Genomic DNA, 21,773 nt, shown 5'->3' on the forward strand with positions numbered 1-21,773 from the left:
TTTATAATTCCTTATTGTCTCTCCTAGGCCGCATTCTTGGAGGAAAGTGTCACATCTTAGTATGTCACCTGGTATGTAATAGGTGCACCAAAAATACTTGTTGAATGACTTGAATGATAGCCTTCAGCTTCCTTTGGAGAGTTAGTTTTCAAACCCAGGTCTTTTGACTTGAGTCAGGTATCCGTGGTTTTTGAGAGTGGGGCTCTGTGTGTGTGTGGGGGGGGAGTTAAGTATAATAAGGTTGACTTTTTGTCAAAGCCACCTGCTGGAATCCAAGACTTCTTTAGTTGGTTTTTGTTGGTTCTCCCAGACTGCTCCTCAATAGGATCAACAGAGAGAACGTAAAGCTCGCTTTGATAATCCAGACCCGACTCTGACCAATTCCTGTGTAGTCGAGTAGTGGCTTACACATTAGAAATACTGCCAGTTTACTATAATGAGGTACATTGCTGAGAACCAAACGTAGGTTCTGGAGTTTTTCCCTAATTTGTTTGTGTTAAAATATATATCCTGCCTTCCCAGAAATTGGACGTGATTGAGTTAATGTTCAAGTTTCAGGCTCCCAGAGTAATTCTCAAATCATGGCTAAGCGGCTGTTGCTTCATTGAAACTCAAACCAACGTTAATGTAAATAAATGTGTCCAGTTAGTCACTCATTTTTCTTTCCTGTCATCTGTTAGATTCTGGGTTTTGTTCTATTTGAATAATTTTACTGTTGTTAGAGAAGCTGCTGAGAATTATATAGTGATATCCCATTGAGCCCCAAATTGAGCAGAGTGAAAAGTGGTTGGCTGCTTTCTTATGCAACTGGAAGTATTTATGATTTCAGGGTTTTGAGACTGGGCTTTCCCCTCACTCATCCCTGGAGGAAACACTCCTCAGCTGTCGGGGCATTATTAGTGGGGTTATTGAGCTGCAACTCTGTTACTGAGAACACTTAGCTGCTCCAAAGAAAATTTATCCAGGGGCCGTGACGATGAAAACGACTTCCAGGGTGAATTATGATCAATGATCAGGTAATTGGGGAACAAATCTAATATAGGTTGATAGTAGTTGAAAAAGCAAGGATATATTCTTTTTTGAGTGGGTGGAGGTTTTTAAGATGGAAGGAGAACAGAGCAGGCATCCAGAGACCTGCTTCTTGACTCAGATCTGTGTCCTATCTTTGTGGTCTGTGAACTGTACTCTCTCTGCAGTTGACTCCTGGGGGCAGTCGTGACCCTCAAGTGGCAACAGTGTGAATGGCCAAACCAGGGCCCAGTAGACATGGTCTTGTACCTGTTACTATTTTTGTTGTTGTTGTTACAGGCGGATCCTAAAGAGCTAATCCAGATGGTCAGCAGGCACGTGACTCAATACGGGTATGAAGCCTGGCCCGAGGACATCGTTTCCCTGACCAAGCAGTTACACTACTACAATGAGCGCCTCCTGGACTTCACTCAGGCTCAAGTCCTCCAGGGCCTGGGGAAGGGTGTGCACGTGCAGAGGTTCACGGCAGACGACCAATATAAGAGGGAGACGATCCTCGGTCTGGCTGAGTAAGGAGTACCTTTGTCTCTTAAAGGGGTGCATGTAAAATGGAACAGAACAACTGAATTATCAGCAGTAGTAATCACAGTCCTCTGAAGATGTACATTCATTGTTTCTATAAACAGGGCGTTCTCCTGCTTCTTCCCATCATGTGGGAAGATATGGGATGGTTGTATGTGTCTTCCCCAGTGGATCAGTAGATGCAGAACACATCTTGAGCCTGCAGATTTAAATAAAAGGAATGGAATTATTATTATTATTTTTTAAAGTTTCCCATGATTTTGATAGTCTGATACCAAGACCATTACCATGTCAGAGGCAATAAGGTATAATCAGGGGTGAAAAGTGGGAAACTTGCCACAGAAATTTAAGAACAAGATCGCCTATTATTCATGGCTGAAAATCTCAGTTTTCCAAGTGTATAGCAGTTGAATTTCTTTAGTGTGTTAAAATTTAGATATCATTGACCTAATACTAGAGGAAGAACCAGTGTTGTGGTTTCAAGGCGCCTCCGTCTCTCCTGGGTTTCTGGAGAAAGGAGAGCTAACCAGCTCTCGCAGCCTCTCTTGTGAGAGGCCAGTAGTAGTTGCCCTTTTGCCCCTTGTCTCTAACCCCTTTCAAGAGAAGAGCAAGCCCTTGTTTGAGAAGGCAGAACAGACCAAGGCCCAGCGGAAAGGGTTCCTTTCTTCGTATGGAAGGCCCTTGGTTTTAATACGGGTTTCCATTTTTTATTTTCCATCCAATGAGTTCAGATCAAATGAGAATTCCTTACATGTCAGAACGTGGGCAAGTGTGTTCAGTCACAATGGTTATTAAACAGAGCTGTTTGTTTTTAACACTAGAATTTGTCGAGTGCTTACTGTGGGCTAGGAACTGTGCTAGGCGCTCTGTAAATTTAGAAACATCTGCTAATCCTCAAAGATAACCCTATGACATAAATGTGATCCCCATTTTATCATTGAAGACTGTGAGATTCAGGGATTTTAAGTAGCAGGCCCCAGTTTATATAGGTGGTTAGGATCACAACTGTGATTGGAACCTCGACCAGTCACATATCAGAGCCACCATATGTTCTTCACAACACCCCGTGCCTGCCTCTGCACTGCTGGTCACGTTCCCGAGGAAGCACCAGCATGCGATTCACTCTGGGCTTTCAGCCTTTGAAACCAAGGTTCAGTTGTGCCTACATTTAATGGTTATTCCTCTCTGCTAATAAGTTACTTTAAAATAACAAAGATAGCCCTGGTTGTGGTAGTGGTATATGTTATTTTTCATCATTATTGTTTAAATCTTTGAGAAAGTGGCAAAGTAGCCTTAGCAATCTGTAATGATTTTATATTAGCCTGGGCTTCTTTCTTACTAAAAGACACTGCAAATTCTTTTTAGAGCAAGGTAGGGAATAGAGAGAGCCAAAAAAGACAGTCGGAATAACCTATAATTAGACTCAATTAGTAAGAGAAATGTGGAATGTTGTTTTCCCTCCGTCTTCCTGAGAGTTCCTGATTTCATAGTTATTTAATGTCCATTTTGAAAGGGACCAAAGAGATCATTTAATCCAACCTCCTCATTTTTTTTGAAGTGGAATCTGAGAACCAGAGAGCATTAAAGAGTAGTTCAAGGTCACAAAGCCAGGAGTTGAATGTGGGCTTATTATTTCTAAGTCCAGTGGACTTCTCCTTTGGCCATTTTGTAATCCTTGGTGCCGTACGCATGGCTTCTTAGATGAGGGCCGTTATGCAAAATAAAAGTTTATAAGATAAGGCATACCTTACATCATCAGTTATATTTTGCTAGCGTTTTTGCCCTTTTCTATGTATTTAGCTAGCATGTGCTATTTGAAGTATGTCCTAGAGGACAAATATATGCTTTTGATAAATGTATAAGAGCATCTTCTCCACAATCTGTTGCTTAGAAGAGTACTGTGTTTCCCTGAAAATAAGACCTACCCTGAAAATAAGCCCCAGTTAAGATCATCAGCCAGATGGATGCATTTAGTACATTATGACGATGTTCCAGAAGAAGATGACATGACTATTTGAATAAATGTAGTTTGTTGTATGTGAAAAAAATAAGACATCCCCTGAAAATAAGCCCTACTGCGTCTTTTGGAGCAAAAATTAATATAAGACCCGTCTTATTTTCGGGGAAATATGGTATACAGTGGTCTTTGGATGGCTTGTTTAAAATGTCTTGAAGTCACCATCAGTTTTCTGAGTTAGCAGTTCCGATTAGGAGATTGGATTTCAGTGTCTCACATATAAGAATCTGTGAAGGACCTGCTTGGTCCTGTTCTGCAGCTCTCTCTTCAGTTGTACATAATATGACCATTCTTTATATTCTTATTCATTGTATATCCATTTTAACGGCAGGCATTTTCTGTAAGTGTGTTATATCTTCCTTTTATTGTCTGTATATTTTAGATAATACATTCTCAGCGGTCAGCCAGGGTAACTTAGAAGAGGGTGTAATGTAGGTGGGTTTCTTCCCACTTTATTAGGTGACAGAGATAGCATGCTTAGTGAGCATGAACCTGTGCCAAGCGGTGTGCCAGACTCCCATGATGGGAAGGGTGAATTGCTCGTGGCCCCTGCTCTCTAGGAATTCTCATTCCATCACGTGGATATAGGTACTCAATGCATATTTGTAAGAAATAGGTTTTAATTGACCTAATAATCCATGAAGTCACAGACTTACTAATCCAACCCTTGGCCTCGTTTTTATAGTCCAGGAGCAAAGGATGATTTTTACTTTTTTGAAGATATGTGGAAAAACAGTAACAGAACAATAGAAAGAAGAATATGCTACAGAGACTGGCAGCAAAGCCTAAAAGATTTACTGCCTGGCCCTTTACAGAAAACGCTGGCTAACTCCTGGCGAATGAGACATATAAATGTCCTGGTTTCCTTATGGGGCTAATACAGTCTCCACAGTGTTACTTAGTAATAACAGGTACTTCATTCCTGCTGCTGTGACTTCGCCCACCATTCTTTGAACCAAAAAATCCATCCTTACAGCTCTACTTCTGGGAAATCGAGGTCCTCAAATAGTCTTTCCGAAATGGCCTTAATGTGGGTGCTCTGGTCAGAATTCCTTATCCGCCTAGGGACTCTTGAATCGCCATTCCACTGGCCTCCATTGCTTGTAGGGTAATGTCCAGGTCCCTCAGCAGACCCGAGGACACCCCATTCCCAGTTGTGACACCCCGTTCACCTCTCCACCTGGAGCCCATGGATCTCTTTCCCTCTTCACCCCTCTGCTTAGTTCATGATTGTTTACCCTTCAGTCTTCACGTCACGTTGCTCACTCTTTTGTCTATTCTCACGGTGTTTTCCAATCTTCTCTTTAGCACTCCCACCCTTGCATTTAATTACTGGTTCACATTTCACATCCTCCACTAGGCTGTGAGGCCTCGAGAAAAATCTTGGTTTCACAGCCTAAGCAGCTAACAATACCTGGCATGATGTGAAAAACATAAAAATTTGTTGAGTGATGAACTGTGCTTTCTCAAATATCTACCCATAGGCCAGGAATGCATTTCCTTTGCACTAGTTTTTGACTGTAGGCTCTAGTTTTCAAGGCTACATTTTTTTTGACCTCAGCACATTTTTGACTGGATAATTCTTTGTTGTGGGTGCTGTTCTGTGCCTTGTAGCATATTTAGCAGACTTCTGCCCACTACATGCCAATAGCACTCTCCTCCCCTCCCCCTCTGTGCCAATCAAAAATGTCTTCAGACATTATCACATGGCCCCTGAAGGATGAAGTCACCCTCGGTTGAGAACCACTAGCTGAGACAGACAATTCCTTGGTCAGTTGCAATGCACCGCAGTGACACAGGGGCATCAGAACTCCTGGAAATGCTTCCCCTGACTGACTGAGACACAGCTTCCTAAGGACCGTGCTGGCTACACCCCTTGGCTGGAGAGCAATCCTGACGAACTTTTTCTTTGCCGAGTAAGGTAATGTGTTTCTCTTCTCTCCCTTCCCTGGGGCTGATGGACCTTCTCGAAGAACACTTGAGGAAAACGTCTACAGCATTGCTCTTTCTCTGGCACAGCGTTACGGTATCTCCCGTTGGGAAGTTTTTATGACCCATTTGGAGTTCTTGTTCGCCGACAGTGGGTAAGCACACCATTCCTGTGTAAGTTTATGTCCATGTCTTTCTTCTCAGAGTCTTTTCTAGAAGGATCATGAAGTTATAAAGTACAATCTCACTTTTCCTTTTCAGCTATAGTAGACCAGTAGCTTCGTATGTTCTCTCTCTATTCATCTCTGATACACCAATATTCTAATAATAGTCTGCTCTTTTTTTTGCTTTTTAGTAATCATAGTCTTGAATTAGATATTATACTTTAATACTCATTCATTTATTCAGAAGTTTTTAATTGAAAATCTATTTTGTGCTAGGCACTAGATACTAGGGTTACAATAGTTAGCAAAAGCAGGCATCCCAGCTGTCGTAGAACTTTTAGTCTAGTATGGGAGACGGATTGTAACTGACTAATGACACAAGTAAACGGGAAAGGAAAACTGACAGGTACCACGTAAGAGAGCCCAAGTAAGGGATTTGGCATTCTTGGGGAAGGTTCTTCTGAGGAAGTAACTCTTGAGCTGAGACTTAAATATTGATTTGAAATTAACCTACACTACAGGGGGAGAAGGGAACCATTTGCTAGGGAAATTAAACAGTTAGGTGCAAAAGCTCTGACAGGAAAGAACATGATGCGTCCGAGGGCCCATCAGATGGACAGTGTGGGTGAGGCCCCGAGAGTCAGAGAAGCATAGTGTGAGACGGGCCATGGAAAAGCCTAGAAGCCAGAAAATGCAGCAGGACTATGCAGGCCCTATCAAGGGCTGTGGGCTTTCCCCTAGGAGTAATAGAAAGCTATTTAAAGGGTTTGGTAAGGGAAAGGTAAATGATCTGATCAGATTATTCAGTTGTTTAATGAGGCAGTATTGAATAGTGTCAAATTGTGCTGAACTGTCAAGAAATGCTTAAAATTTGCATCTTTAATTTTTATTAATTACTTTGAAATTTTAACATCTATGTTTTAAGTATTTATGAAATTGTTACATGGGTGATGGTATTATCTATGATACATATGCATTGGCTTCATCATTTTTGAGGCACAATAATATGTTCAAATAAATGGTTCTTATGGTGTGTACATTGGCATAAAAATATCTTGGCATTTTATTAAATATCTTTTCCTTTTGTTGAATAAAAAGGTGTTACATAAAAGGGTGTCATAGCTGTACAAACAGGATGCTTTAATAGTCTCTGAATATATTATAAATTATCAAGCAATTAAGTAACGTGCAAGACTGTTCAGGGCACATCATTATACCTGATAGCGGGGTGATTATGCAGCCGCTTAGCAATTACAAGAACAGGAAATCATTGCCTCCTGGTGTCATTACTTCTGAGTGACAAAACATCTACTATTGATTTAGTCAGTGGTGTTTGGTGCTCCCTGTTCTTTACTTAAAAGATAGTAGGTTGCCTTGCTATTCAATCAAACTTGGTAACACAGGTATTAGAACTATCAGCCTTGTTACTATAGTAGAGATTGCCCAACACTACCCTGTTGAGTCAATGTTGGAAGTTAATAAGTCAGAATCATAAGAAAAATAATGTTGTTTGCCTTAGGGATTTGTTTTACTATTCTATTGAAAAGTCATTTCCCCCCGAAGTTGATTTCCCTATAATTTGATGTTTTCCTTCCTCTTGGTTGAATTTGGAGATAGTCCCTGGCTCAGCACATGGACAGACAGGATTGGGTGAGGCAGCGTTATGCAATAGAGCATAAGCTTTCAGCTCAGGATAGCTGGATCAATTCCTAACCATGTCTCCCCCTAGCCATGTGTCCCTGCCCAGGGTAGTTCACTCCTCATTTTCCTTAACTCCAAGGTGCAGTAAAAACCAAATGACTTCATGGGAGAATATCAAACCTATAGTACCTGAACATGATCTGTGCTTCATTAACTCTTTTGCTGTGACGTTCGGATATGTTTTCCTGTGGCTTGCAATATCTATTTGATGCCACTAAGAATGCTTTGAGTATTTTTTGCTAAAGTTCAATGTAATGGTAAATTTATTACCATATAACAAAGATTTAAAATAAAAATAATGTCATTTATGTACAAAGCAGCTCAAAATGTTATTAAATGCATAAAATAGTCAAAATGGCAATTTTTCATTTTTTGTGGATTTTTGACACATTTTGGGAAAAAAATACTTGAACGCAGTGAAAGAACTTAAGAATTTAATAATGGCAGTTATTTTTGGAATTTCACTCCTGTACAAAAGAGAATTGTCATAAACACCCATACTTGAGTTCTTGTTTTCCTTTATTCCCTCACTTTTCCTTCTCCTCCCCTCCCCCTCCCCTCACCGCTCCCCCTCCTTTCTTTTTTAGTAGTTTTAAATAGCAGTGATGGTTTTGAGCGGCCATGTGTGCCTGGAGTGGGTTCCAGCTGGCAGACACTGGTTCGCTCAGCCTCTTGCTTCTCCTGGGGCATGTTCAGTTCCCAAGCTCAGGGCTGATTTATCGCTGGTTGTCAGCAGCCATCGTCACCTCTGGGCTCTTCTGGACACTTGGGTGGATCTTCGACACAAAACTGATTAGCAGCATGCACGTGGCCTAGTGGACAGGGCACAGGTTTTGGAGTCAAACAGTATTCCAAGATCCAAATCTACTGCCTGTAATCCCATCAATGTAGGATTGAGCGCGTCTCTTAATCCTCCTGAATCAGTCTTCTCAGTTTTCGGGACCATTAGCCTTACTTAGCAGGTTTGTGCAGATCAGGGAGAATCTGTGGAAGGGAGATACTTGGTGGCTGTGTAGTGCCATGGCGATTATTCCTGCTATTGTTCTTGTCAGTCCTGCTGACTCCATGAGTGTCTTTAAGTTTTGGACTCAGGGTCATTTTGAAATGCCAGAGATGCTTCCAACAGATGGAATAGTACTATATTTTTTATAGTGTCTTTGTGTTCTAAGCAGAGGTTTAAATGCTGAACAAGACAGATATATCCTTTCCCTCATGGAGCTTATATTCTAATAAACCTCCCCTCACAGACTCATACACACACATACTTCAAAATAGCCAAAAAATTAATTGCTAGTCGTAGTAAGTACAATAAAGGAAATACACAAGTAGCAGATAGGGGAAGCCTTTTTGTGGAGGTGGAAAGAGCTCACTATTGAAAGACAATGAAAGAAAAGGCATTCCAGGCAAGGGAACGGGTTCTGGGGCGGGAAGGTTGTTGGTGTTTCTGAGTGAACTAAACGAAGACCCTCATGGCTGGCGCCATGAACAAAGGGGAACTGAGTGGAGACCAGAGCTACCGTTGACTGGTAGCCTCAGTAACTCTCTCCATCTTTCCCTTCTCATTCAAACAACAGATCTGAAGGCCAAACATCCTACCCTTTATTTCACACTAATATCCATCCTTTAGTCACAGGTTATTTCCCAGGTGATTTTGCCTGGGTGGCACAGGTCTTGATACCATATTCTCTGTCGGTTAGTTTATACTGTCTCTTTCAGACCCACGGGTACAGTCGCCTGCCATAGGGACTCTGCCAGGGCTGTTTTCCATATCAATTTGTATTCTCTGGTAGATTCTTTTGGTCGCAGGTACAGGGATGGGTAAGAGCAAGTTATAACCGTGGGCAGGTCAATAAACTATGATTCGTCTCCCTTTCTCAGAATTGAAGCAGAAGGTACACAGACTGCATGCCTGGGGGTTGCTGTTGCTCATAGTCTTGTTTGTGTCCAGATTGCCACATTGTAAAGGACTGGGAGTTCTGGCCATCTCTTCCATCTTCTCTTCCCGTAAGGAAGCCTGGCTTAGTTGAGAAGTTAGTGTCAGAATGATTAGTGTACGGAGAGAGGATGTCAGGGAGGTTAGCTTATTAAAAGTATGCCATAATATGGAAAACTAAAATAAAATTCCAGACCTGGAACGATCCTTTTTAGAGTAGGAGGGGTGAATGCAGATATTCAGGTCATGGGACTGATACGATTGTTAAAATTGAGCTACATATTTGATTTTCATTTTTCTTTGGGCCTACAGTGAAAAGAGAACTTAACCAAGATTATGATTTGTATTGTGCTTAGGACAAAAATCTGCCAATCCTAACAAATGGGAGAACTAATTACTACCGTTCCCAAAATAGAAGGGATTCCTTCCAGACTGTCTCCTTCCTTTCCACGTTGTGACTCCTCAGGCCTGTTTCCCCCCCAGTAGTCACGGGCGCCTGACACTGGCATAAGACGTAAGCAGGAAGATGTATTTTGGCCTGTTCCAGCTGGTGGAACGTGCTCAGGCTTTGAATTGTGCAAATCTGGGTTCAGACTCTGACTCTGTGACTTACTTCTCGTGTATTCTTGGTAGACAAGTTGATAGCTCCCTCTACACCTAAGTTTCCTCCTCTGCAAAAGGAGTATTCTTAATTCATTTTGCAGAACTGCAATGAGATTTAAGAGATTTATACAAAATACCTAACGTGTAGCAGGTGCTCTGGAAGAAAAAACGTAGCTGCTATTGTTAGTTATGGAAGCAGGCCCGATTTACAGGTCTATCCTGTGGCCACCAGTAGCCTAATATCACACTTCTGGTGTTTGAACATGTGCTGTCCAAGTCAGAATAGATACTAATAGAAGATACCTGTTTTGGGCAAATAGAATCATGACATAGTGCTTAGGGTGTAATCAGTGCTCAATAGATGATGCTGATTACTAATCCTGTGCTCTGGTGTCTCTTAGAATATTTTTTTTTTATAGAGGTAATAATATGAGATTGTATAAACCAGTCAGAATTGACATTTTACGAGAAATTAAAAGGTGTAAGAGGTCAGGAGATAAAGGAGACAAAGCCCATCCCCATGGCCTTACGCTCTGTTCATACACGGCATTCCTCAGAGGTACTCACTGAGTATTCGACAGACAAGAGCTAGACTCTGAGATACTTATTATTGATCCTCTCATCAAGTGTCTATTTGGTTTCCAAAGATACTTGACCAAAATGTTGGCACCACTGAAAATGGCCATGATAATCTGGACCATAGTTCCTTGCATAATCACGTAGTCAGCTGTCAGGCAGCATGCAGGGAAGTCTGCCGCCGCGTTCATTCAGAGGCATCTGTGTGGTGAATACTTGGCACTGTCTCCCTCCGGTCAGAGTAGTTGCCACTGAGCGGGGAGAACTAGCTCTTTCCACAGGAATCAGGGGTGGAGCCCTGTTCACCCAGGATCGTGGTTACCAGTTTGGATTCACATGTCTTCAAGCTTTGAGGGTTATTCTTTGGGGGAAATGCCTGGACGTTACTGCCTCTGAACCTGCGAGCCCCTGTCCCCATCCTTTGTTCTCTCTTCAGCCTTTCCAAGCTGCCCTCTCCCATTCCCTTACCTCTCCTCCCATCTGTCTCCCTCTCCCCTCCTAAGTATTCCTTTTAGTGAGCTAATGGAATTGTAGTATCACTCAACCTGAGACTTGGTAAAGAAATACACATTTAAATAAATTTGTTTTCCTGGATGAATATAAGTCCTTTCAGTACATGCTGTTCTTGAATTACATTTCTGGGTGATTGACAACTTGAAGCTATTCCAGAACACATTAATCATGGACTTAGCACTCATAGTTTATTCCTTGTGCATTGACTGCAACTACAGCTAGTTTTTTCCTGTAGTTAATCTCTGAAATTTAACATGTGCGTGCGTGCGTGCATACCTGTATGTACATATATATATCGGGAGTGTCAAAAAAAGTATACAAGTGGACACTTTGGTCAACATTGCTCAAGCAGTAGTTCGCTGTAATCAGAAGTGTCTGGATGCTGATAGTAACTATTTTAAGCACCTCTTGTATTTGCAGAAGTCAATTGAATGTGGGCTCTTTGGAATTGTTTTCTAAACAGAAATTTCATTTCTTATTCCACAGGGAAGATAGCAGCTTCTTTCAATGGAGACTATTAGAATGGGTTATTGATGACTGGCATCCATAAAAGATCTTAGCACATTGTAGTTTACTGAAGAGGGAGGTTTTGGTGTTTATCATTGTCACTAAAGGTATTCTGCTATCTCTCTTGACAAGATAATTAGGTAAAATTACACATCCGGCAAACTGAATTGTAGGCGCAGAAGAATAAGTGGGTGGACGAGGGAGCAAGTAAAGATGATTGAGAGAGACTGTATTCAGGATCAAGTCCAACACAGACAAAGTTGAACTTAAGATTTAGTCACCGTCTGCCCATTTGGTAGATGAGTCTTTCTTGAATACTGTTTCTCTTGAATACTCTGTTAGGAATGAGGTATGACAAGAGAACTCTTTCAGAACTCTTTCTGGGAGAGACAACTAATGTCTGTGTAACGGAGAGAATCCTGGTTTTGAAATGGTGGTTGTAGCTTATCCATCAATGCCTGTTCTGTGATAACGTGAGCAGAGTCACACTGGGTCCAGGCAGATCTGGACGCTCGGTCTTAGGCAAGTCACTTAACCTCTCTGACTGGCAGTTGCTCATCTATTGGTTGTTAATGACCTGGATTTAACTGGCCTCCCAGAGTAACCAGCACAGACTGCAAGTTAGTTTCCCTCCTCTACTGGGCATGTTATTCTCCCTGCAAAGCTGTCAGTAGGAGTCCTCTTGATGCGGTTACTCAGTTTCCTATGTACTTCTTCTCCACATTGTTTTCAGACTTCATTTTGCAAATTATGAAGGAGAATCAGAAATTCTGTGAGTCACTTTTATCTACCACTGTGTGTAGTTTCTTGCATAGATGACATTGCGTATTTTGAGTAGTGATAGTCTCAAGACTATAACCATCCATTATACTCACTGTTTCTTGTACAGGCCTGTGCTTTCTTGTCTTGATACTTTTGTTCATCATACTATGTTGGTGCAAAAGTGATGGTGGTTTTTGCAATTGTTTTTAACCTTTTAGACCGCAATTACTTTTGCACCAACCTAATATTATTTTTGCTTCATTCCTTTCTGCAATGCTAAGCTCAGGTACTTCTTTTCTTAAGCTTTGTGTTATTGTTGGTATCTACTGCTTCTGAAGTCACAGCGTTAGCAATCCTCCCTTTGATGGGACTATAATGGTGGCCCCTATGTCATTATTTTGCATTGTTGTTTAATTTTAAGTATTTGTAACTCAATTAGATTTTTCAAACCGCTGGACGAGAGCTCGATATTGTCAGTCTTTATCCCCTCCCCAGTGCTGAGCACAGTGTCTTGTCCTTAGAGGGCAGAAACACTTCAGTTTCTGTTTACCCACCCATCAGTTTGGCATTCAGAAGACACACATTCAATGTTTCCCTTGTGCCAAACACTGGTGCTTGGTACTGAGAAACTCAAGATAAAGAAGATGTCATATCATCTTTGCCATCAAGTGGTACATAGTCTAGTGAGGCAGACAGACAAGGTAATACGTCGTTAAAGCCTGTTCTGAGTACTGGAATAGAAGGAGACTCAGAGGACACAGTCAGACATGTTTATAGACCAGACGTTTTTATAGATAGGGATATTTTGGGTAATTTTAAAATTGTGTCATAATAGAAAAACAGCATTTCTGTTGAAGTGAAAGTTAAAAGAGCATTTTTAAATTACTGCATATTTTGACTTTGTAGATTGCTGCTGTAATCCCAAGTATTACCACTCTCTCATAGAGATTTTAAAACATAATTTGTATTAGCTTTATCTACATAAACCAAAAACATGTCTTGGCACTTTTTAAAAGTGGGGATTCCAATAAACAGGCTATCATATTTCAGAGGAGTTGCTTTGAAACTATGTGAAATCTAACTCCAGTACTGCCAGAGGTCTCACTTATTCCCCTCAGATCCTTTTGTTGCTACTGCTACGAGCCCTGGAAACTGGGTATTTCTGTTAATGCTGCCTAAAGGCTGCCTGAAGAACTGTTAAAATTAGAACGTTCGAAACCCATCCTGCCTGGGGCATTGGGATTACATTGGACTGGAGGCTCTGTGTTCTGTCCAGGGAGCAGCACAAAACCAAAATTGAGCCCTCCTCTTCACCCCCAAAATACAAACTGGTTAACCAAACAAAACTCCTTAAAATATTTTTTTCAACAGTTTAACCTTAAATAACGTTTTTATTTTTATTATAAAGACATTTAAGTCAAGATGAAAATAGTAAGGTAAGTGTTTTATTCAAGTGTCATTCATTACTACATATGATTCAAGAAAAAGTGCAAGTATCTGTTCTTTCTGATTGTAATTCTGTTTGAACACCGTATCAAATTTGGGTGTATTCAGTATCAATTCAAGACTTGTGGGTGTAAAATGTATGCCTGAACTTGGGGATTGTTTCTCCACTCACAGATTCCTAAATTCCTGAAAGAATTAAGTTGTTTACGTTTCTAGAATGAAGCTCCCATTTAAATTTGTTTCTTGTGACATGAATAAATAATGCATAGTGGAAGCTGACAGATCTGGTTCATTTCCTGGCTATGAAGCATTGGGCAACTCTCCCAACTGCTGAAATGCGAAGTAATGCCGACTTCACAGGGTTTCCATAGACCCGCAGGAGACAACATGAAAATTGTATTACAGGAGGCATTTAACATATTTGTTTCCCTTTATATCAACTACCTGCGTCCTGGTGTTTACTGCCTTTTTTAGGCAGGAGGAAGGGACTTGTAAGAAGTAGCCTATACTCCTGGATTAAAAAAAAAAATGTTATTTAATAAAGGAACCAAATTTTAACATAGTTTTTTTGTCTCTTAATTTCAGTTTGTCCACAGTAGAAATTGAAAATCGAGCCCAAGCCCTTCATCTCTTTGAGACTTTGAAGACTGATCCCGAAGGCTTTCACATGCACATGGTGAAGTATATTTACCCCACTATTGGTGGCTTTGATCATGAAAGGCTGCTGTATTATTTCAGTCTTCTGGAAAGCTCCGGCTGTGTGGATTTGGGGAAATATGCCATTAAACCGGAAACCCACATTCGGCTGCTGAAGAAATTTAAGGTAGTTGCATCAGGTAAGACAATCATTCCCCTGTGAAACTCATTCTTGAAATTAAATCTAGGAATTTATTTTCTGTCCACAGTCACGTTCGTGCACTGTGGCTGGCATAGATCTGAAAACACAGGGTTTTGATGCTAATCGACTTTAGTTACCGTCTTTCCAACTCCTTCACTTTTAGTTGAGGGAATCAAATACCAGAGAAACTGAGAAACCTATTGAAAATCACACAGCAATTTATAACAGACCTGGCACTAAAGTCTGAAGTTTTGAACTCCAGAGGTGGTTTTCCTTCTCCTCTCTCTGGTTATATTTTATCTATGTAAATGGCAAGGCTGAGCTACTTTACAACAGGCGATTGGGCAGAATTACACGTCAGTGGAGCCTGTATGTTTAAAAGTACATGTGGAGCCCATTAAAAGAAGATCCCTTGATTTTTTGATGAATTGTGGAAATCTTTAGAATGGTGTCTATGTATCAGTGTGCTCCTCACTAAGAAATTAAACACATTAATACCTCTCAAGTCTGTATGATACTTTATAATTTACAGGATACTTTCAAATCTGTATTTAATATTCATAACAATTATGAGGATTTACTTCAGTGTACCAGTGGTTTACTGAGTAACCAGATTTGACACTGGGCTAGACACAGAGGGCAAGGAGTACGATTCACTTCTGCCTTGAAGCTGCTGATGAGATGCCAGGTGAATAGCAAATGAGCATAATGCTGTTTGGTGAGTGCACTGATTGAGGGAAAGCTAGGTGCCCTGCAGAGACTGAAGAGGTGAGTAGATATTGCCACCTCCAGCGTACAGGTGAGGAAGCTGGGGCTCCCAGGACTTGGCGATCTGTCTGGGATGGCACCACATCTGTCTGGGATTGCACCACAGATTAAGCTGCAGGCCAGGACCAGAACTCAGATCTTCTCATCTGTCGAATGGACAACTAAATTATTTGCTATAGCTAAATTGGTAGATAAATCTTTTCATTCAGCCATACAGAAGGCTCTGTGTGTGTTTGAAGTTTCTGTCCATTCATGTTAGAATGAACTATTTTTTTTCTTTCCGTAGGTCTTAATTACAAAAAACTGACAGAGGAAAACATGAATCCTCTTGAAGCCCTAGAGCCAGTTCTTTCAAGTCAAAATGTCTTATCTATTTCCAAACTTGTTCCCAAGATCCCTGCCAAGGGTGGACGCATGCTTTCCCCAAGCTCTCTGTACACCGTCTGGTTGCAGAAGTTGTTCTGGACTGGAGACCCTCACCTCATGAAACAGGTCCCAGAGTCCTCGTCGGAGTGGCTTCATGCCTACGACGTCTGCACAAAGTACTTTGATCGGCTCCACCCCGGCGACCTCATCACTGTGCTGGATGCAATTACGTTTTCTCCAAAAGCCGTGACCAAGGTAACCAAAAGGATAGTTTAATGTAGGTGGAATGTTGTAGAAGAAATGAAAGGTGCTCTTTAGTTCTATAGCTTTTGTTTTTATTTCTTTTCTTGAAGTGGGGAATACTTATGTGTGTGGCATTTTAGTTTTTATGTTGAGCATTAAATTGGGATATCATTTTTCCTCTATCACAGATGTGCAAGCAGTCTAAATCAGATGTGACTGTTCTAATTTCACGTACACTTTGTATGTGTTACAGTTCTCATCACATGTCGTTTTGTAGTAAATGCTCCATCCTGTTCTTCCAGTTGAAAGTGGAAAGAGCCTCCAGTTACCTACATTCATAGCCAGGCTATCGGCTTAGCTGTGGTTAAACTGAGCCCTTCAGAACTTCCCCATGAATAGGACATAATATATGAGGTGGTGACAGAACTCTCCACGGGAGTCTGTGTCGCGTTCTCCAGTGTCTACTCAATGCTCGGGTCTGGGTCCTTTAACTGGATTCTCATGCCCTCTCTAGGTCCTTCCACAATGTATGGTTTTACTCAGAATAGGTAATGTGGGTCCTTTTTCTCTCTTGTCACGCTCTCACCTGGACAGGATTTCTAAGTGTAATCTTCCCACTGGAGGACACGGCTTTCTGTCCTAGAAAATCTCTCAGCCTCTGGTCTCAGCGGCTGAACTCTGCTGCCTTCGGGACTTCCGTTTTACCTTCTCTTCCCATCTGTGCTGCTTGCCTTCTCTTTCCCCCAGTTGGCAGGTCTGCCTAGTACCCTATCCTAAGAATTTTTATTATAGCTAATATCCTAAAAATGGAGTATAAAGGCTGTGAATTCAAGTCAGTCATTTGGAAGTTGGCACAGACTGTGGGGAATGCTAGTTTTAACTAACTCGCTGTGTGAAGAATTGTGGGTAACCCAGGACTTCATTTCCTTATTGCAAATGAGGTAATTTAGTTAATGAGTTGGTTTTCAGTTTTACAACCACTGCTACGAAAAAAGAGATAATGATTTCTGTTGTTTTTAAGGAAGAAAAGATGGATGATTTTAAAGGGAGGTAGCGTGCTACGTTTCAAAAGAGCACAAGTTTAGAGTCCTAGAAACCTGGCTTTGAACTTGGAACCTGCCTCTTTTCAGCTCTGTGGTTTAGCCTCAGAGATCTCTGCTGGACTTCTGCCTCCTTGAGGCAGAGGCTGTGGCAGAGTAATCTCTGAAATAGATATTATTACTCTGATTTTAATAGGTCAGGAAACGGAAGTTCAACAAAGTTACTTTTGTAATGGAAGAGCCACAGTTTGAAGTCAGAAAGACTTATTCCAGGGCCTTTGCTCTTAACCATTGAACTGCGCTGTGTCTAAGAAGTCATGGAACAAGCAAGCAGCTAGAGACTTGGGCCCTGGAGCCATTCTAGGGACCATGGGAGAGCAGGGGGACCAGAGAGCCCCAAGCATCTTCAGTCCGAGCAGCGTGGCCTGTTGTGGGTTTGTCCAGAGCTGGGCTGAGTCTAAATGAGGAAGGTGGGGCAGGGTTTAGTCTCTAAGACCTAGACCGAGAAGAGGTCCAAAGTCCAAGTCTGTATTAGCAATGTAGGAAGCCTGTGTATTAGAGGGAAGGAGGGAGTTGAACCAAGTGGGGAGTTGAAATCCGAGGAAATGGCTGTAGAGCTGGGCCTGCAAACTGGCCCAAAGAGCTAGATGAGCAGACAGACCAGCCAGGAAGACGGAGGGGCCTTCACTCTCAGGCCTTTTCCCTCCCCTCAGGCTGCAGGAGGATTTACATGTTTTATACAGGGCAGGAACAAAGTCTGGTATGACCAGGCAAGGCCACATGCTAATCGTGAACGTGTGTCTGGAGGTGGGCAGACAGTTCTAGGCTTTCCAGGAGCCATTCTTTAGTCAGGATTAAACTGAAGAATCGAATGGTAGAGTCCACTTAGAGTTACAGTTGTTACTTGTAATGTTTCAAGTCAGATGACTAGATTACAGCACATTCTCATTACCTTCTTAATCTCGGACGGTTAAGATGTCCTCCGATCACCTGAAATGTATGTGACACAGTCGTTTGTGCATTTATGTGCATTTTTTTCTGAGGACCCAATGAGGATCGAGTCCGTTAATTATGGCATTACCCTCGCTTTGTTCAGGTGGTACAGTCCTCAGCAAAATATTCTTTTGCTGTAAACTATCTCAAGAGGTATTTTTCTGCTCCATCAGGGTAAGCTATAGAAAAGTGAGACAGATACATTTGAAATTGATTTTGTATCTTTGGTTTAGCTTTGTATTTTTCCTCATTTTATTAATTGACAACTTTTAATTTTTCATTCAGAGAGGAAAAGTATGAAGTTTAGATACAATGCATGTTAGAAATCGCACAATGCTGTCCGAGATTGAGAGACAGAGAGAGAGAGAGAGAGAGAGAGAGAGAGAGAGAGACAGAGAGAGAGAGACAGAGAGAGAGAGACAGAGAGAGAGAGAGAGAGAGAATAAAATTGAAACTGCAGAACAATCTGCACACGTCAGAGAACACATTTGGAAAAGGAAATGCAGTTGGACTTGACCAAATTTGCAAAATCCCAGATGTTCCCACAGCTTGTACATGATGTTAAAAATGTAAAATAAGTGTATAGCCCTCATATGTAGTGTGCAGTTTTCAAATATACATCCACATTTGATTTGGAACCAAACTCTTGGAAATAACTGGTGATTTAATTCCAGAAAGCATAACAAGAAGAATAAGCAGCTGTGCAGATAGTAAGATTGAGAGAGGAATATCCCCGAGGCTTGCATGTAGTACCCATTCGTGGTAGAATAAGCCAGGGAAGGCTCTTTGGCCTCGTGATAATAGCTCTTCACTTGCCATTTGCATTAACAAATTCGTAGAAATTCTGGGCAAAATATTCACAAAATGGTATTATGTCATGTAGTCAGAGACTAAATTTGCATGACATTTGAGGCGATGAATATGCAGAAGGGAAAAAATACAAATGGTTAAAGTGCATTGGCTCCGATTCTAAATTGTTTCCTTCGGTAGAGTCATGTTAGAATTACTTTCCTATTGCTTCTCCAATTCAGTAGTTAGAAACATTTTTGTAAAAGGGACAGGGAACAAGTGAGTGGGTTAGAAATCCAGGAACGTGGTCAGAGAAGCCGAAAGGCGGGTCAGCACACCATGTGCATGATTCAGACATGATGTGGTTGGGGGCGGGGCAGTTTATGAATAGTCCCAGCCTTTGTGTTTTATACTTCACACTTGCCGTCAGTTGTAGGCATAACTACATCCACAAATAAGGACGTAGAAGATAGCCCTCGCTATGACATGCTACCCAGAAGTGTGCGAGATCCTTCTTTAAAAACCCCAGGTAACCACAGAATTAGAAGAGGCCTTCTGGTATCCTGCCCAGTGCTTCTCATCCTGCAATTAGCTAGGCTTTAACCCCACCCCACACGCACTGTCAGCGTTTCTGATGGGAGTACCCTGCCTCCTTTGGATTAGAGCAGAAAAATATTTGAGAATCTCTTATCTAGTTTGGCCTCTGACTTTCAAACATCATTTCTATTGAAAATTAAGCTACTACCCCATACACACACACACACACACACACACACACACACACACACACACACGGCATCATTCTTTGGGGTCCTTATTGTTCCCACTTTTTGGCTCTGCCTTCTGGAGCTATGGAAACAGCATGCCAGACATGCTAATGTTAAACTGACAGCTATATATTAAAGCTATATAGACAATAGGTATAAGTAATATAGAACAAGTTAAGAATACTACATTTACTGGATTTTTCTTTTTAAAAATTATTGTGCTTTCTTATTCCTGTGTGCTTTGCAATAGGAATAATAGGGACTTTGTTTTCTTAGAAAAGATAGTAACATGTAAGTTAGTGAAGATACAACCAGAACACCAAATAAAGGATAAAATTTTCAGAATGGGGCATAGGTAAATTTTATTTGGCTTTATTCAACGTTTGTTCATTATTACACCATGCCATTTTTTTCTGGAAAGGATGAAAAATGATTTGTTTTTCATTGCTAGGCTGTATTTTGTGTAGTAAAGAGAAAATCCTTTGGTTCATTCTCATATTCTGACTGTTCAAATTCTTGGAATAAGCCACTGTTTTCTCCCTTATCCTATTATCCAGACTCTTTGACATAAAAATACGAAAGAATAAATTTATCTTAAAAGCATATGACCTAAAAATAAAAGTTATTTCATAAGTTTAAGTCTCAGTCAAAAGGCCGCATTCTAGCTGTAACTTTGGGGTCTTCACAGTGCTGATACTGTACTTTAACCAAGGATGGCAGCACACTTTTCACCATAATGAGCAATCAGTGTCTGAAACCTGTGTAAACATGCTTAGGTAACGCGGATTACCTCATTTTGTGACTCACTGATGCATCAGTCAAATGCATATTACGTAGATTCAGGTGGAGTCGCACTTTAGGCATTAGCTCTGTGTCCTGTGCAGTGTTAGTCGGCAGCAGTGACGTTAACATGTAAAAAACATCCTTGTAAGAAACTTGGCATGAAGCTTTTTTTTCTTTACAGTAAAATTATTATAGTTGAGAATTACACTCCTCATGAAATTAGAAATTCTCGGAGGGTAGGGATGGAACGTTTTATCTCTAATTCTCTAGTTCCTAGCCCTGTAGAAGCACATACTTCTTAACTGGTCGTTTAATTAATTATTGTAGATTGGTGATTCTTTAACCTTTTGATCTCCAGCTGCCTTAACATTCTTAAAATTACCGGTGACCTTAAAGAGCTTTTGTTTATTAAGTTTACAGCCATTGATAACATATTAGAAATTAAAACCAAGACATCAGAAATATTTAATTCATTTAAAGCTACCAATAATAGACCCATTCTAAGTTGACATGAATGGCATAGTTTAATGGAAAATATACTTTCAAAAGAAAAAACATTAATGAGAAGGTGACATCATTTTAGATTTACGTGTCTGGCCTAATAGGACACTGCTGGATTCTCGTATTTGTTTCTGCATTCAGTCTTTGTTGTTTTGCCTGAAGTCAGTGAAGGAAATCCAGCCTTCCATAGATATGGGGTTGGAAAGGGAGGAGTTCTTCAGAAGCCTGTAATTTTGGGTATTCTGTGATATTAAACGGCAACTCAACAAGTGATAGATGCTCAAAGTTATAACGTGGACTCTGAAATCATCATTGAAGTTTTTGTACATTAAAATCATTGGTCTGAATTGCACTTTGAATGACTCTTGTCGCCATGTATGGTTTGAAATAGAATTCATTAGGTATTTGGACAGTAGTGGTCGGCTGAGTTAGAGACCATCCAAATGTGATACATTGCACTGTACAATGTCAACAAAGTCACGTATATTAATATGGACACCTATCTCAGCAGATGAATCTTTAATATCTGGAAGCTATCAGGCTCCCCGCGGTGGATACAAGTTTACCAAAGTTCTAATTTTTCTCCTGAAAGGTCAAATTTTATCATTGGCAGTAAATATAATGAGTTGTTTTCCTTGAAATGGCAGGCTTACTTTGTTCTCTTTGGAGAAAATGTCTGCCAAATACCTGAATAACCACAGTTTGTCTATTGTTCTTTCAAGCAGTGATGGGGATACATGCAAAAAGTGATTATTTCAGCCCATAATTCAGACAATCACACAGATGCCTTTTCCTTATTAAACTTGTGTATGTGGTGAAGAGCTTCATGTGTATATAACTGAGTTCCTCATACAGAATATCAAAAACATGTGCACTCAATGGTTGAGATTTGATAAAATTAATAATTTTTACTTTTTCCAGAACATTCTTAAGTGAAACTGCCAGTGAAGAGCACACTGACTCAGTAGTTTGATGCCACCCCC

General features: G+C 40.8%; 1 protein-coding gene across 2 annotated transcripts in view; it reads left to right on the forward strand.

Annotated features, from left to right (window-relative positions):
• NBAS (NBAS subunit of NRZ tethering complex) overlaps positions 1–21,773 on the forward strand; it is a 275,617-nt gene that overhangs the window by 182,540 nt on the left and 71,304 nt on the right. For both annotated transcript variants that reach the window (XM_081069547.1, XM_081069548.1), the window contains exons 41-44: positions 1,309–1,538; positions 5,542–5,652; positions 14,288–14,538; positions 15,595–15,929. In XM_081069547.1, the coding sequence (XP_080925673.1) occupies positions 1,309–1,538; positions 5,542–5,652; positions 14,288–14,538; positions 15,595–15,929 (927 nt within the window). The remainder of the gene's footprint in view (positions 1–1,308; positions 1,539–5,541; positions 5,653–14,287; positions 14,539–15,594; positions 15,930–21,773) is intronic.

This window comes from Rhinolophus hipposideros, assembly GCF_964194185.1.
Source record: "Rhinolophus hipposideros genome assembly, chromosome: 12".
Taxonomy (NCBI): Eukaryota; Metazoa; Chordata; class Mammalia; order Chiroptera; family Rhinolophidae; genus Rhinolophus; species Rhinolophus hipposideros.